This window comes from Lepus europaeus, chromosome 14 (assembly GCF_033115175.1).
Source record: "Lepus europaeus isolate LE1 chromosome 14, mLepTim1.pri, whole genome shotgun sequence".
Classification (NCBI taxonomy): domain Eukaryota; kingdom Metazoa; phylum Chordata; class Mammalia; order Lagomorpha; family Leporidae; genus Lepus; species Lepus europaeus.
The window spans coordinates 76,311,510-76,328,232 of record NC_084840.1 but is presented as its reverse complement, the minus strand read 5'-3'; the positions used below and the strand labels follow the sequence as shown (position 1 = coordinate 76,328,232).

Genomic DNA, 16,723 nt, shown 5'->3' with positions numbered 1-16,723 from the left:
TTTCTTTTTTTTTTTTTTAATTTTTATTTAATTTTATTAAAAAAGTGAGAATAATTGTCAACAAACTATTTTCTTTCTACCTATGCAAATACAATGAGAAAATTGTCTGTGATATCAAAATACTGTTTGTAAATACGGATGGCACTAACAATTTTAGGAACTTCCAATAGGACATATATTAAGAAAGAGTAACAGTAGATTTCAAATTAGGCATCAACTTAATTGTAAGAACAGAAAATTAAATTCAAAATGTAAAAGTCAGTATAAGTCATCTGAGTTTCAATAGTTTAAATCCAATCATCAGGAATTCAGAAACACCTGATATGTTCAAAGTTGCATCAATGCATATGGATGACAGAAAAGTAATTCCCATGCAATATTTAAGTGTTGCTATCAGATATATTTAAGTGATACTTTACAGATTAAAGCTGGGTAAAAATCAAAATATATCCTCCCCATTACATTTTAAAACAGTCACAATAATTTATCAACAGTTGCCATTTCACAGCAATTAGAAAACAGGTGTTGATACAAGTTGAACAAAAAGGTACTTTTTCCTCTTTTAGGAAATAAACATATATATCGATATAGATATATACACATACACACATAACATTACTTTGAAATTCGAAGTGGTTAATTTACTTTTGTATTATAAAAAAAAATCTCCCTATGATCAAAATACTGAAAAAGCGCAAAGGCCGAAACAAAGAAAACCACATTTGCCACTTTAAAAAAATACATTACTGCCTTTGTGGTTCCACACATGTGACCGATTACAAAGTTAGGCATTATAAGGACTCACTGGATGGAATTAAATCCACCCTTTTCTCAGTCTCCAGAAAGGACATTCCTACCCTAAAAGATGACCAAATAAATGCACCTATTCTGAACTGTTAAACTAGGGGGAAAAATGCCCACCTGGAAGCAAGGGAAGTCCTAAGAGTTTGTGACTCTGTGGGAGAGAATGTGTGAATCAGAGTGCTATTCTTTGGATATGTCAGGAGCTTTTGGAGCATATAAACTCTTTTAGGTCACTTGAATATGGATGAAAATATGACTTCTCCATAAATCCTGATTTCTCTAGTGCAGGAGTTGGTAGCCTGTGGTTCCTGTCTAGTATGTCATCTGTTTTTACAGATAAAGTTTCACTGGAACATGACCATGCTCATTTGTTTAGATGTTGTCAATGGTTGCTTTTGTGCAACAAGGGCAGTTGAACTGTGACAGAGACCATACAGCCTGCAAAGCCAAAAATTTACTCTCTGGCTCTTTACAGAAAGTTTACTGAGCCTGCTCCAGTGCACTAAGTGCAACTCTAGGTCTCTAAAACAGTTAATGCACCTCAGGATGATCTTAGCATGTACTCTTAGAATAACCTGTGGTGTGTTCCATTAGCAGGTGCTTTACTTTTGGGTGAAGAAATAATTTGTATATGTTTTCAGCAAATACCTGTAGAGGTTAATTTAAAACAAAATAAAGGGAAAATAAAATCCAGAAAAGTACATATGTCTAGCTATGTTCCCTCTCTTAAAAAAACACATTGAAAGGCAGAGAGGTAGAGAGGGGGTTGGATACTTCCATCTGCTGGTTCACTCTCCTAACGCCCATAATGACTAGGGGGCTGGACAGGGCCGGGTCAAAGCCAGGAGCCAGAAAGTTGATCGAGGACTCCCATGTGGGAGGTGCTTCAGCTTTTAGCACTGCCTTGTAGGGTTGGCTTTAGCAGGAAGCTGCAGACAGAGCTGGAGCCAGGGAACAGCACCAGGAATGCCCCATGTGGGACATAGATGTCTTTTACGGCACCTTAACCACTAGGCTTCACTCCTCCCTCTGGCTATGTTCTCTTAATATTTTCATATTATCGGGGGACAAGGGTGCTAAAATGATTCTGTCATTCCTTTGATTGGGTTATACACATTTTCTGGAAGTAGTGCTCCCTCCCTCTCTCCCACACAATTAATAACCTTTAAAGTAATCTACCTAAAATGCTTGCAGTTTGGTGAAGCCTTAAGAAATATTTACTTAAGCGAAACATATCAAAGATTATCCTTTTTAGAAAAGGGTTCTTAAAATTCTTTGTTACTTCAAGAAGGGGGAAGAATGAACAAGAAAATCAAACCCTGTAAAATATACCTTAAAAAGCAGAGGTATAAAATAGCTACCATTTCTGAATGGCAATATAAAATAAAAAAGAGAAAAAAAGAAATCTGTCGACTTTGCAGAGCAAGGCTTCCGGGCCCCTGGTCAGCTAATGAAGTCCGCTTCCCACAGCGAACCCCTGGCACTCGGGCAGCTGTTCAGGAATCGTTAAGAGTTCACAGGGGTTTCACAGCTCAATAGTTGTTGAAACATGGAAGATAAAACACTGAGAAGATATTTATCAAACACGACTTTACGTCAAGATTAACTTTTTCCCAACCCCAAATGGACTTTTCTCTGTTAGGGAAAAAAAAAAAAAAGAATGGTCTGAAACCACGTGTTAAAGATGTTTCTACAGTTAATACCTTATACTTTTCACTGCTTTGCAGCTCCAAAGTGCTTCACATGCCCTCTCATCTCAGCCTCACAACAGCCCTGTGAGGTAGGTACAGCAGGTCTCATCAGCCTCATTTCAAGACCAGGAAGTCGAGGCAATGAGAGGTTAAGTGACTTGCCCACAGTCACAACAGCTGGTAAGTGGCGGAGCCAAGACCAGAAATCAGGTTTTATGACTCCGTCCAGTACTCTTTCCATCGCAACTACCACCTCCAGATATGAATAATGCATTGTGTATCAAAATTGAAGGGTCATTGAAATTCATGTCAGTGATGTCTTAACAGTACAGTTAAATGAGAAATACAAGAACAGTAGGTCTGATGGTTTTACTTGACATAATAAAACTGGTGCAAAACCACTTTTGTCTAGTTACTTATAACTTTTTGGTCCAAATACATAAAATATGCACTATGTACAGCATTTTCCTTTTTTTTTTCTTTTGTAAATGCAATGCTTTAAAACACATTATAAAGCACCTTAGTAAAAATAGTCTACAGGTAAAAGTACAGAAGTAAGAAAACCCAACCCACACCACAGCTCACCACTGGAGTCTTAAAGTTGCCGATAGCTCAGTTTACATCTTGACAAACAACCCCTGGAGGAACAAATACTAAACTGACTTTTTTATATTAATGCATCTAAGTCTTAGCTAAAACTTCTGACAATGCCAACCTTCTTTGAAGTGTATTCCCAATAATAAATACTGGGGAGACAGGAATGAGCAATACTGCCTTGATTCTTTATCTTCTTATAGTATTATTCATGGTTTAAACTGGTATTTAACATTAATGATTATTTAAAAAATTTAAAACCACCTACATAAAAATGGGTAACTCCAACTATAGCAGTCACATTTCTTAGCAAATACAAACAGCTGGATAAATTTCATGAGATGTGATTCACAGAAACAAAGCACACGCTGCCCAAGTTACCACCGCTATTTCTAACCTAAACCCCTGGGGAAGGCGGAAGTGGCAAATGGATTCATCTTCATTCATGGTTAGTTGAAAAAATGCTTTATCAAAAACTAGACTATCAGACCCTTTTCTAAATTGCATTTAGCTTTTTGATTAGACTTGCCATGTGTTTATTTTAGGTGATGTAAGCTTGTTTTCCCTTAGGCAAGTGGGGATAATAATTCTCACCAAAATCTAACCTGAAAAAAGAAAAATGCTTGAAACTTAAACCCTTTACAACACAGAGCAGCCAGCATCTACTTCCTCGACATGACCATTTCTAACTCAGCTCGACACAAACCATCTTATACACGATCAGCAATCCAGGTTGCAGAGCTGAGAATGAAGGTGAAGTCAGCGTCAAAGTTTTTGTTCAGGAATCTAATAGTCACACCTCGGACTCAGTTCGACTTAGGGTAAATCTTTTCATAGAAAAAGTTTTGTGCGAGGATGTAGAGGTCTCCATCTTTTTCTCGAACAGCATGGGCTCTGATGAACTGGAACTGCTCCAGTGCAAACTCATAGAACTCATTCTCCATTTTCCAAATGTCAGACTGCTGTAGTTTTGCGATGGTTTGCTTAGTGGGAAGTTTCTTCTCTGTGGTTTTCCTAAGATGAGATTTCTTTCCTGTACGGTAGAGTTCTGTAGCACCCCTAAAAAACCGGGGTAAAGCGGCCTCCAGTAACATGATGAAATCTTCAAGCTCTTCAGTAACTCCCACCAGAAAGTATTCATTAACTAGGTTATACTTGGCTTGATCCATAGCCCACCTGCTTCCCACATTCCAGCATTCGGAGCTGTGGCCACAGAAGAATGGAATTTGAAGCCAGAGCTTCTCAGGAGCACAGTCGGAGCCGCCCTCGGCTACACACTCATCAAAGGTCTTTTTGTCTCCTTGTTTTCGTCTCCTTAACCCTGGTCTATAATCATCTCCAAATCTCAGAAAGTAATAGTAGGAAACCAGTCTCTCAATAGGATCCCTTATGACATTAATGTAAATTGGCTTCTTCTTCACACCAAATTTTGCAAAATCCAAATAAGAAACATGTCCATGATAAAAACCTGGTTTCATCTCTTTCCAGGAAGTTATATTCTTTACAAAGCGCACCTGATCTTGCAGTGACATCACTGGATTGTTTTTGGTAGTGTTGATGTGAAGGACGTGGTATCTATTCTTGGCACACAGGTCATAGGCGATATTGGTAAATGAGGTGCTGGCAGTTTTGGGAACTCTGTTATAAATGATCACCATGTCCTCTTCCTCCTCTAAGGCTGCATCTTGCCGAGGGCCATCCATCGTATGTCGCTGCTCAATTTCTCGGACCTCATGTCTTGCAATCGCCCTTTCTAGCTTCGACAGGGACTCCTCCAGCTTCTGGATCTGGTTCTCCAAGAAGAGCATCGCCACCGCGAAGGCCACCACCGCCAGCAGCTGCAACTTGGGCGGCATCATAATCCTGAGGAGCCCCATGAAACCCGCTGCTCGGGATCAAGACATACCGCGGAGGGCGGGGAGCGGGGCCCCAGAGGCGAGGGAAACGCCGGGAGGAGCCCACCGAGCCGGCAGCCAGGCAAGGAGAGCGCAACAGCCAGAGCACCACCTGAGCGACCCCCCTTCTCGCCGCTCCGGTCCCCCCGCCCCCAGGCGCCAGCACCAGCGCCGCCGGTGCCCGCTTCTCGTCAGCCGACTCAACGGCCGCCCCCTCCACAACCCCGCGCAGCAAACCCTGCGCGAAGCAGCTGCCGGGCTCTCGCCTCCCTCCACAGCCTCAATCCCCGACCTCCGCGCCCGCCTGCCTGCCCGCCTCCCTCTCTTCCTTCCTTCCCTCCCTCCCTCCCCATCTGTTTCTGTACCAGTACCATGCTGTTTTGATAACAACTGCCCTGTAGTATGTCCTGAAATCAGGTATTGTGATGCCTCCGGCTTTTTGTTGTACAGGATTGCTTTGGCTATTCGAGGTCTTCTGTGTCTCCATATGAATTTCAGCATCATTTTTTCTAGATCTGAGAAGAAGGTCTTCGGGATCTTGATGGGTATTGCATTGAATGTATAAATTGCTTTTGGGAGAATAGACATTTTGATGATATTGATTCTTCCAATCCATGAGCATGGAAGATTTCTCCATTTTTTGGTATCTTCTTCTATTTCTTTCTGTAATGTTTTGTAGTTTTCATCGTAGAGATCTTTAACGTCTTTGGTTAAGTTTATTCCAAGGTATTTGATTGTTTTTGTAGCTATTGTGAATGGGATTGATCTTAGAAGTTCTTCCTCAGCCGTGGCATTGCCTGTGTATACAAAGGCTATTGATTTTTGTGGATTGATTTTATATCCTGCTACTTTGCCAAACTCTTCGATGAGTTCCAGCAGTCTCTTAGTAGAGTTCTTTGGGTCCCCTAAAGAAAGAATCATATCATCTGCAAAGAGGGATAGTTTGAGTTCGTCCTTCCCGATTTGTATCCCTTTAATTTCTTTTTCTTGCCTAATAGCTCTGGCCAAAACTTCTAGAACTATATTGAATAGCAGTGGTGAGAGAGGGCATCCCTGTCTGGTACCAGATTTCAGTGGAAATGCTTCCAACTTTTCCCCATTCAATAGGATGTTGGCCGTGGGTTTTTCATATATTGCTTTGATTGTATTGAGGAATGTTCCTTCCATACCCAGTTTGCTTAGAGTTTTCATCATGAAAGGGTGTTGTATTTTATCAAATGCTTTCTCTGCGTCTATTGAGAGAATCATATGGTTTTTCTTCTGCAGTCTGTTAATGTAGTGTATTACGTTGATTGTTTTGCGAATGTTGAACCATCCCTGCATACCGGGGATGAATCCACTTGGTCTGGGTGGATGATCTTTCTGATGTGTTGTTGGATTCTATTGGCCAGAATTTTATTGAGTATTTTTGCATCTATGTTCATCAGGGATATTGGTCTGTAATTCTCTTTCAATGTTGCATCTCTTTCTGGCTTAGGAATTAAGGTGATGGTTGCTTCATAGAAAGAATTTGGGAGGATTCCCTCTTTTTCGATTGCTCTGAATAGTTTGAGAAGAATTGGAGTTAGTTCTTCTCTAAATGTCTGGTAGAACTCAGCAGTGAATCCATCTGGCCCTGGGCTTTTCTTTGTTGGGAGGTCCTTTATTACTGTTTCAATTTCTGTGTCAGTTATGGGTCTGTTTAGGTTTTCTATGTCTTCCTGGCTCAATTTAGGGAGGTTGTATGTGTCCAAGAATCTGTCCATTTCTGATAGATTTCCCTGTTTGCTGGCATACAAGTCCTTGTAGTAATTTCTGATGATTCTTTTTATTTCTGCGGCGTCTGTTGTTACGTTTCCCATTTCATCTCTGATCCTATTGATTTGGGTCTTTTCTCTTCTTTTTTTAGTTAGTTGGGCCAATGGGGTGTCAATTTTGTTTATTTTTTCAAAAAACCAGCTCCTCGTTTGGCTGATTTTTTGTAATGTTTTTTTTTGGATTAAATCCTGTTGATTTCTTCTCTGATTTTAATTATTTCTCTTCTCCTACTTGACTTGGGTCTGGTTTGCTGCAGATTTTCTAGATCCTTGAGATGACTTGAAAGCTCATCTATTTGGTGCCTTTCCAATTTCTTGATGTAGGCACCTATTGATATAATCTTTCCTCCTAACACTGCTTTTGTTGTATCCCATAGGTTTTGGTATGTTGTGCTGTTATCCTCATTTACTTCCAGACAATTTTTGATTTCTCTTTTAATTTCTTCTATGACTCATTGTTCATTCAGGAGCATGTTGTTCAATCCCCATGTGTTTGCACGTGCTCTGGGGATTCCTGAGTTGCTAATTTCCAATTTCATTCCTTTGTGGTCTGAGAAGCTGCATGGTATGATTCTAATTCTCTTGAATTTGCTGAGACTTGCTTTATGGCCTAGTATGTGGTCAATCCTAGAGAAGGTTCCATGTACTGCTGAGAAGAATGTAAAGTCCTTAGATGTAGGATGAAATGTTCTGTAGATATCTGTTAGATCCATTTGGGCTATAGTGTCATTTAAATCTACTGTCTCCTTGTTGAACTTCTGTTCTGTTGATCTGTCTATCTCTGAGAGTGGAGTATTGAAGTCCCCCAGTACTATTGTATTGGGGTCTAAGTCTCCCTTTAAGTCCCTTAACAAGTCTTTTAAATAAGCTGGTGCCCTGTAATTAGGTGCATATACATTGATAATCGTTATATCTTTCTGTTGAATGGATCCCTTAATCATTATATAGTGCCCCTATTTGTCTCTCCTAACAGATTTTGTGGTAAAGTTTATGTTGTCCGATATTAAGATGGCTACGCCCACTCTCTTTTCATTTCTGTTGGCATGGTATATCTTTTTCCAGCCTTTCACTCTCAGCCTGTATGGATCATTGTTGGATGGGTTTCTTGTAAGCAGCAAAAGGATGGGTTTTGTTCCTTAACCCATTCAGCCAATCGGTGTCTTTTAACTGGACAGTTCAAGCCATTAACATTCAATGTGACTATTGAGAAGGAGTAACTTCGCCCTGCCATTAGCCAAAGATACTTTCTAATATATGGTTTGACATTCCTGTGATCTTTAGGTGTGAGGTTTCCTACCTTTACCTTCTTTCATATTGGTGACCGTGTTTCTGTGTTTCTGTATGTAACACATCTTTAAGCATCTTTTGCAGGGCTGGATGAGTGGCGACAAATTCTTTCAATTTCTGTTTGCTGTGAAAGGTCTTTATTTCACCTTCATTCACAAATGAGAGCTTTGCAGGATATAATATTCTGGGCTGGCAGTTTTTCTCTCTTAGCACCTGGGCTATGTCTCGCCATTCTCTCCTAGCTTGTAGGGTTTCTGAAGAGAAGTCAGCTGTGAGTCTAATTGGAGATCCTCTGAGAGTAATCTGGCGTTTCTCTCTTGCACATTTTAGGATCTTTTCTTTGTGTTTCACTGTGGTGAGTTTGATTACGACGTGTCGTGGTGAGGATCTCTTTTGGTCATGTTTACTAGGGGTTCTATGAGCTTCCTGTATTAGGATGTCTCTGTCTTTCTCCAAACCTGGGAAGTTTTCTGCTAGTATCTCACTAAAAAGGCCTTCTAATCCTTTCTCTCTCTCCATGCCTTCAGGTACTCCTAGAACCCGAATGTTGGGTTTTTTAAGAGTATCCTGTAGATTCCTGACAGTATTTTTTAGATTTCTGATTTCTTCTTCTTTTCTTTGATTTGATTGTTTCCTTTCCTGTTCTCTGTCTTCTAATTCCGATATTCTCTCTTCTGCTTCACCCATTGTGTTTTTAAGGCTTTCTAATGTGTTTGTCATTTGATCTATTGAGTTCTTCATTTCATTATGGTTTCTTGTCACTATCACAGTTTCATGTTCTACTAGTTGTTTCATTTCATTTTGATTCCTCCTTAATATTTCATTTTCACGAGAGAGATATTCTATCTTGTCCATTAAGGATTTCTGTAGTTCAAGAATTTGTTTTTGAGAACTTCTTAATGTTCTTATCAATTTTTTGAGATCTGCTTCTTGCATTTCCTCTATCTCTCATCTTCATAATCTTGGACTGGGGGGTCTTGTTCATTTGGGGGCATCATAGTGTCTTCCTTGCTCTTGTTAACTCTGCTTCTACGTTTGTTGTTTGGCATGTTGGAGATAATTTATGTTTTTTTTTGTTTTGTTTTGTTTTGTTTTTTGCTGTGGTGTTTTTTTCTCGTTATACTATGCCTCTAGGTGGGCTGTCTGCTTTGATGGATCCTTAGAGGCTGTGGTGGGTGTGGCCAGTGAGCTCTGCTTGATTCTTCAGGTTTGAGGCTTTGCAAAAAGTGACTCTCCTTGCTCCTTGCTGGATCTCTCTCTCTCTCTCTCTCTCTATTTTTTTTTTTTTAAACTCAGTTGGGAAGTAATTCCGAATGGCTCCCGTTGGTTCCTGCGCTCGGGCCGCCGCCGCCACCGCCGCTGTAGTGCCTGCGCGCGCACCCTGGGACTGGGACCGTGGAGAGAGGCGCTCGGGACGCTGCCGCCACTGCCGTCGCCGCCGCCGCCGCGGCAGAGCTGCAGGCGGAGGCGGGAGGAGGAGAGTTTCTGAGGCTTTTGTCTTACCTCTGGTTCCCGCGCTGGCGAGACTCTGCAGCTCGGTTCCCGCGGTTGGGTTTCCACGCAGTGGGCTCTCTGTAGATCCTCTGTGTCACGTCCACTAGATCCGGAAGCGTTTCCTCTGCAGTTTTTTTCTTGAGTCTTTTCCTAAGGCTACAGTAATTCCACTTTTATGAAACTTTTTTTTCGCAGACTAATGGTGCACGTCCTCACTATCCGCCATCTTGGCTCCGCCCCCGGAAACAAAGATTTTTAAAGAATGCTTTCATATGGAATTAACACATCAAGAAGTGATCTGCTAACAAATCAAGAAAACAATACTATTTATTTATTTTTTATTTATTTATTTATTTTTTTGACAGGCAGAGTGGATAGTGAGAGAGAGAGACAGAGAGAAAGGTCTTCCGTTTGCCTTTGGTTCACCCTCCAATTGCCGCCGCGGCTGGCGCTGCGACCTGCGCATCGCGCTGATCCGATGGCAGGAACCAGGTGCTTCTCCTGGTCTCCCATGGGGTGCAGGGCCCAAGCACTTGGGCCATCCTCCACTGCACTCCCTGGCCACAGCAGAGAGCTGGCCTGGAAGAGGGGCAACCGGGACAGGATCGGTGCCCCGACCAGGACTAGTACCCGGTGTGCCAGCGCCGCAAGGCGGAGGATTAGCCTAGTGAGCCGCAGCGCCGGCAAAACAATACTATTTATAATACCTTAAAATTTAGCAGTAAGCTTAACCAATGTGGTGAAAGACCTGTCCAGTAAAAACTATCATGTATCAGTGAAAGAACCTGAGGATGACTTAAACAAATGGAAATATATTTCCTGTTTGTGAATTGGAAGAATTAAATTTTTAAAATTCTCATACCACCTGAAATTATCTACAATTTCATGGCAATCTCTACCAAAATCTCAATGACATTTTTCATAGAACTTAAAGGAACTCCTCTGAAATTCAGATGGAACTCCATATCCCATATAAATGTTAAAGCAATCCTGAGCAAAAAGAGGAACACTAACTGACTTTAAAATATACTACAAAGCAACAGTCATCAAAGCATCATGGTACTTGCTTAAAAAAAAAGAAAACATGAAGAAATGCAACAGAATAGAGATCCCAGAAATAAATCTAAGAATTTATCTTTATAGCTAAATGATTTGATTTAATAGTATTCATAGAGCATTACTTCTCTAGGTGGACATGTTTCCTACCAGTACTCAATTAACACTAAAAAGAAAAACCTTGATAGTATTTTATCACAATTTATGATTGACTGATTCATGAATTAACAATTTGGTTAGCAATTTAGATGACATAATGATCAACAAAAAGAATAATCTGCTAACTGCTCATTATACAATTCTGTCCATTAGTAATTCTTACCGAGCATACCGATAACATATTCCACGTAGTTGGATTATGTTTTCATATGTGGGACTGGGAAAAAAAGGAGAGAGATACACAGTTATCAAGCTTTTGAATTTTCCTTTTCCTTTGTTTTAAGAGCAGGTCCATGATTTGGGGGCTGGTTAGTGCAATACAGAGAACAAAGAGGAAGCATACAAAAGGCACTTCCCACCAATGCCAGTGCTCATTTCATTATGGTTATAACCAAGGATGTTATTAACTATTACCTTACTTGCTTTTCTTTAGCACATAAACGAAAGACATTAACTTGACTTGAGGTATATATACAGTACATACACAAATTTCTGTTCATAAGCAATGTTACATTTTAAAATATTGGAAACCTAGTATCTGTACTTTGTAGCTTGACTTAATGGAACAAGAAAATAACAACATTCAACAAGGGAAGATTATACTGATACTAAAATTCTAAAAAGTTCAAAATGTATTCCTCTTCTTTTGTACTTACCACAGACTACACAATGTCCTGAGAGCATTCATTAGGAGAAAAATGTCAGTCACAGCTTTCATAACTTACTTTGGAAGGAATAATGAGAAAGTAAATTGGAAGGTGTTTTCAAACAAGTGATCGGAATTTTTCTTCTTATAGAAGTTTAAATTAGTTTATTATAAATATATGTAAACCATTAAATGTTGCAGTTTTTAGGTAAAGTCCAACACACTGTTTACACAAAGTCTGTAAGAAGAGGTCAGTAGAGATCATCTGATCTTAAGTCGTGATGGACACAATCCCTCACCAGTAAGAGCACAGCAGTCCTGGGTATGACACTGGTGATTTTTAATAGACATCAGTTTCAGAAACTGAGAGGTTACTTGTACAATCTCGCATTCTTCAACATCTTGTTTATTAGCAAAAATCAGCAATCCAGCTTTCCTGAAGTCCTCATGTGCTAACATTTTATAGTGTTCTCCTCTCTCTGTACTGTCCACAACTATTGCAAACTCTTTGTTAGTATGATAAGCATTTCAGGAAGAATGAAGAGATTCTTGGCCACCAATATCCCACATTAGGAAATGTGTATTATTAATCACTGTCTCTTCTACATTGCTTCCTATTGTAGGGCATGTATGTACAACTTCAAAAAACTGCTAAAGGATGGTAGTTTCCCCTGCATTATCCACACCAACAATTTTAACTTTGTACTCCTGGTGATGAAACAGTCTCCATGTCCTGGTGAAAAGAATTATCATTCTCCGGCAGTGGACATCCCTCCAGCAGCCCTGGCCGCCTGGCCTCTCTGGCCTCAGGCAGGGGACAGAGAGACATGTTGGAGCCTCTACCTCTGCTGTTCTTGCTTCCTTGCTGGCTGATGGCATGCTTCCCGGGAACTGGAGGGAGACTGACTCCCAGGCTGTCCTGCCGCACATGAGGCCCTGCCACTGCCACCTCAGCACTCACCTGGCTCAGGGACCTCACCACTGTGTTGTCTGTGATGAGCCTCGTGGCCACCATCCTCCTCCAGCTCCTCTAGAATTTATTTCGATTGGTTTTTCACCAAGATGCCAACAGTACACCACAGGCCAAGGACAGTCAAAACACTATGGATGTTACTCAAAAAAAGATTACAAATGCAACTACTATATGATCTAACAATTCCACTACTAGATGTGTAACCAAAAAACTGAAATCAACATGTCAAAAATATACAAGTACTCCATGTTTATTGCAGGGTTACTCATATTGCTATAATGTAGAATCAAATTAAGTGTCTATTATTAGGTGAATGAGTGAAGAAAATTTGGTAAATATAAACAACAGAATATTATTCAGCCTTAAAAGGTAGAAAAGTATGCTATTTGTGACAACATGGAGGATGTTGTGTTAATTAAAACAAGCCCCACCACACACAAATATAAGATTTTACCCTGGCCAGCGCCACAGCTCAATAGGCTAATCCTCTGCCTGCGGCGCCGGCACACCGGGTTCTAGTCCCGGTCAGGGAGCCGGATTCTGTCCCGGTTGCCCCTCTTCCAGTCCAGCTCTCTGCTGTGGCCCAGGAGTACAGTGGAGGATGGCCCAAGTGCTTGGGCCCTGCACCCCATGGGAGACCAGGAGAAGCACCTGGCTCCTGCCTTCGGATCAGCATGGTGCACTGGCCACAGCACGCTGGCTGCAGTGGTCATTGGAGGGTGAACCAACAGTGAAGGAAGACCTTTCTCTCCGTCTCTCTCTCTCTCTCACTGTCCACTCTGCCTGTCAAAAAAAAGAAGATTTTACCCTACAGGTGATTTCAAAAAGTTTGTGAAAACAGCAATTAAAAATAAACTTATTTAGGAGCAAAGCAATTTTTGCAGTGTCTAGTTATATACAGACTCTAAAGCCGTTGAACTCAGAAAAGCATAGAATAGAATGGTGGTTACCACGGGCTTGGATCCTAGGGAGTCTGGGGAGATGTTGGTCAAAGTATTCAAAACTTCAATTAAATAGGAATAAGGATTTCTTTCTGTTTTAAATAATTGTTTTATTTTTAACTCTGAGAGACAGAATTACAGAGAGAGGTATGGCCAGCGAGAGAGAGGTCTTCCATTCAACTGGTTTAATCCCCAAATGACCACAATGGCCAAAGATGAGCTAATCCAAAGCCAGCAGACAGGAGCTTCTTCCATGTCTCCCACATGGGTACAGGGGCCCAAGGACTTTGGCCATCTTTTACTGCTTTTCCAGACCATAGCAGAGAGCTGGATTGGAAGAAGAGCAGCCAGGACTTGAACCAGCACCTAAATGGGATGTTGGGGCTACAGGCTGGGGCTTCAACCCATTGCCCACAGCGAAAGCCCCTAATTGATTATTTCAAATGCTCTATTCTACACCATGGTGACTATGGCTAACAAGAATGTATTATACACTTGAAAATCATGGATAGTTGATTTCAATGGTCTTGCCATGAAAAACAATAAGTATGCGAGATAATTTGTCAAGAAGCTCAGGTTAACCATTCTTCAATGCATTCATATGTCAAAGCATGATGCTGTACATCATAAGTATATATAATTATAATTTTGCAATTAAATATGCCACTAATTTTCAATAAAATACTTTTTAAATGAAATTTTTAATTGTTATACATGTCTATAGAATCTGTATGTTAAAAACTACAAAATACTAGTTATGGGATCTAAGATCTAAATAATTTAGATATTTACTTATGAATTGGATGATCTAATATTGTTAGAATAACCAAAATTAATCTATATATTTAATACACAACTAATAAAGGTACATGCAGGCTATCAAAGAGCTATATACCGGGGGAGTGGAAAGATGGCGGACTAGGAAGGGAGCACACTGATAGTCCGGGGAGAGACAGTTTAAGAAAAGTGGAGATACTGCAGGTTCAAGGAAGAGTAGAGGAAGAACAAGCAGAGGAAACTCTTCTGGAACTAGTGATTCACAGAGGACCTGCGTGGAGAGCGTGGGAGCCCATAGTTCAGGACTCCAGCGGAAGACTCAACACACAAGTGCTGGAAAGTGAGGTGAGCCGAACCTCAATAGCCTGAGAAACCAGCGGGAAAGCAGAAAGAGGAGACTAGATGGAAGGAGGATTGAAACTCCGTGGGGAAAAGTTCACCAGGCTAACTAGAAGAGACAGAGAGAAAAAAAGGTGACCAATACGGACACGAGTTTCTCTCTCTCTGGTCACCTCACCTCTCAAAGGCAGGCAAGACAAAGATCAGGCGCCATTTTGGACATACGTCATAAGCAGGGCGACCTCAGGACTGCACCGGCCCTCAGCCTAGCAGAAAAACCTGACTCTGGGGGGATGAAATAACAGGAGATTAGGACCTAATGGATGTGTGGTGCTGGTGAACTGAGACTGTGAAGAAGTAGATGGTGGGGAGAGAACTCACAGAATTCACGTGAGTGCTCTCCAGAGACACTACAGTTCGGTAGCCTTGGCAACCAAGTGGGAGACTGCAGGAGAATTTGAGCCCACACTGAGGGCAGCACAGATTCCCTGTGTGGTCCTTGGGAAAGAGCTTCCAAACTCTAGTTCCTGTGTGTATATCAGTCACCTGCTAACGACCTCCAATTCAGTTCAGCTGTGCGGAATAACATCCCTTTTGAATCAAAAAAAAAAAAAAAGAAAGTAAAAAAGAGAGATTTACCACGCCTAACCTGGGAATGTCACCTTGAGCACACCCTTAACCATGAGGAACCAAACAGAGCTCTCAGGCCACACCCATCTCAAGCCTCTAAGACTCCATCGAAAGCAGACAGTCCACTTAATCTAGAGTCATAATATAAAAAGAAAAAACATCACAATGAGGAAACCAAAGAATATCTCCAATATGCCAAACAAACACAAAAACCGAGGTAACAAGAACAAGGAAGACACTATGATGCCCCCAAATGAAAAAGACACCCCAATTCAAGATTATGAAGATGATGAGATAGAAGAAATACAAGAAGCGGATCTCAAAAAATTGATAAGAACATTAAGAAGTTCTCAAAAACAAATTATTGAACTACAGAAATCCTTAATGGACAAGATAGAAAATCTCTCTCGTGAAAATGAAATATTAAGGAGGAATCAAAATGAAATGAAACAACTAGTAGAACAAGAAACTGTGATAGTGACGACAAACCATAATGAAATGAAGAATTCAATAGATCAAATGACAAACACATTAGAGAGCCTTAAAAACAGAATGGGTGAAGCAGAAGAGAGAATATCGGATTTAGAAGACAGAGCACAGGAAAGTGCTGGGTCTTAGTCCACCCGTACAAGGATGGACTGGGTCCGAGGAAAGGTGAGTGCGCAGCTCGTCCGTTCCCCAGCCTCCCGATCCCGGAGACAATCAGACGCAGCGGGGAGCCAAGTCTAGCAAGGACTCATTTACTTCCTGAGAAATAGAACATTTTATAGTACAAAACTGCAGAGTCATTGGGGCAGGGCTAAGGACCAGCCAACCACTTAAAAATTCACCTTACAAAAAAAAAAAATTCACCTTACGGGGGGCTTTCTATAGGACTAGCCATATGTCTATACACTTGTTACTAGTTTTGTTACCTCCCCTGATGTTGTGCAACCAATCAGTTTTAGTGGTAAACAACTTTGGATTCCACCCACCTTACTTCCCCTGGGGTCCATCATGTAACTAATTTCCCCACATATTCCCCCTTTTTTGTTTTAGCACGCGGTCCCTGTCTTAGGTTGCCCCTGGCCGTCCTTGCCCTTACCCGTCATTGGTAACCCAGGCAGCTTGGCCATGAGCCCTGTCTTAGGTTGGTGCAGGACGCTGGGTGCTTTACCCGTCTTGGGGTGTCGCGTGACTTGTTATTATGGGAGCGTGGTGAGCTTTCTCCACCGCCTGTCTTAGGTTGTTCCGGTCCATCCGGAATCTTACCCGTCATTGGCAATGTGGAGAGCACCGGGGACACTTCTCCAGTTCAGGGGATCATAGCCCTCTGTGGCTAGCAGCCTCTAGTAATGAACCTCAACCTGTCTTACCCTTGTTGCCTCTATGTGCTGTTGTATAAACTGTATAAGCCTATTCATTATGCATGGGCCAATAGCAAGGATTAAAAGCAGGGTGAGAAGCAGTCCAAGAAGAGAGAAGAGGTAGGGAAAGAGTCCATTAAGGCCCATCCAAATGGGGCTTTCTTGGAGTTCTCTTCGTCTTTTTTAGGTCCTCCTGAAGTGTTTTGATGATCACGTTTGGGTCATTGAATCCCCTGTCACTGGGCTGGGCACTTCTTGTCAGGATCACAGTGAAGAGTAGCATCCGCATCATCAC

General features: G+C 41.3%; 1 protein-coding gene and 1 pseudogene across 1 annotated transcript; both read right to left on the bottom strand.

Annotated features, from left to right (window-relative positions):
- Nucleotides 1-2,448: 2,448 nt before the first annotated feature.
- Nucleotides 2,449-5,081, bottom strand: LOC133773577 (heparan sulfate 2-O-sulfotransferase 1). Its single transcript, XM_062210990.1, has one exon. It carries the CDS (start codon nt 4,964-4,966, stop codon nt 3,896-3,898), a length of 1,071 nt encoding a protein of 356 aa, XP_062066974.1. The 5' UTR covers nt 4,967-5,081; the 3' UTR covers nt 2,449-3,895.
- A 6,602-nt stretch (nt 5,082-11,683) lies between these two features.
- Nucleotides 11,684-12,175, bottom strand: LOC133773464 (ADP-ribosylation factor-like protein 5A; annotated as a pseudogene).
- Between the last annotated feature and the right edge of the window lie 4,548 nt (nt 12,176-16,723).

Bases quoted from the DNA above. Each gene is read 5' to 3' on its own strand.
- LOC133773577 (XM_062210990.1), bottom strand. From the start codon at position 4,966: ATGGGGCTCCTCAGGATTATGATGCCGCCCAAGTTGCAGCTGCTGGCG.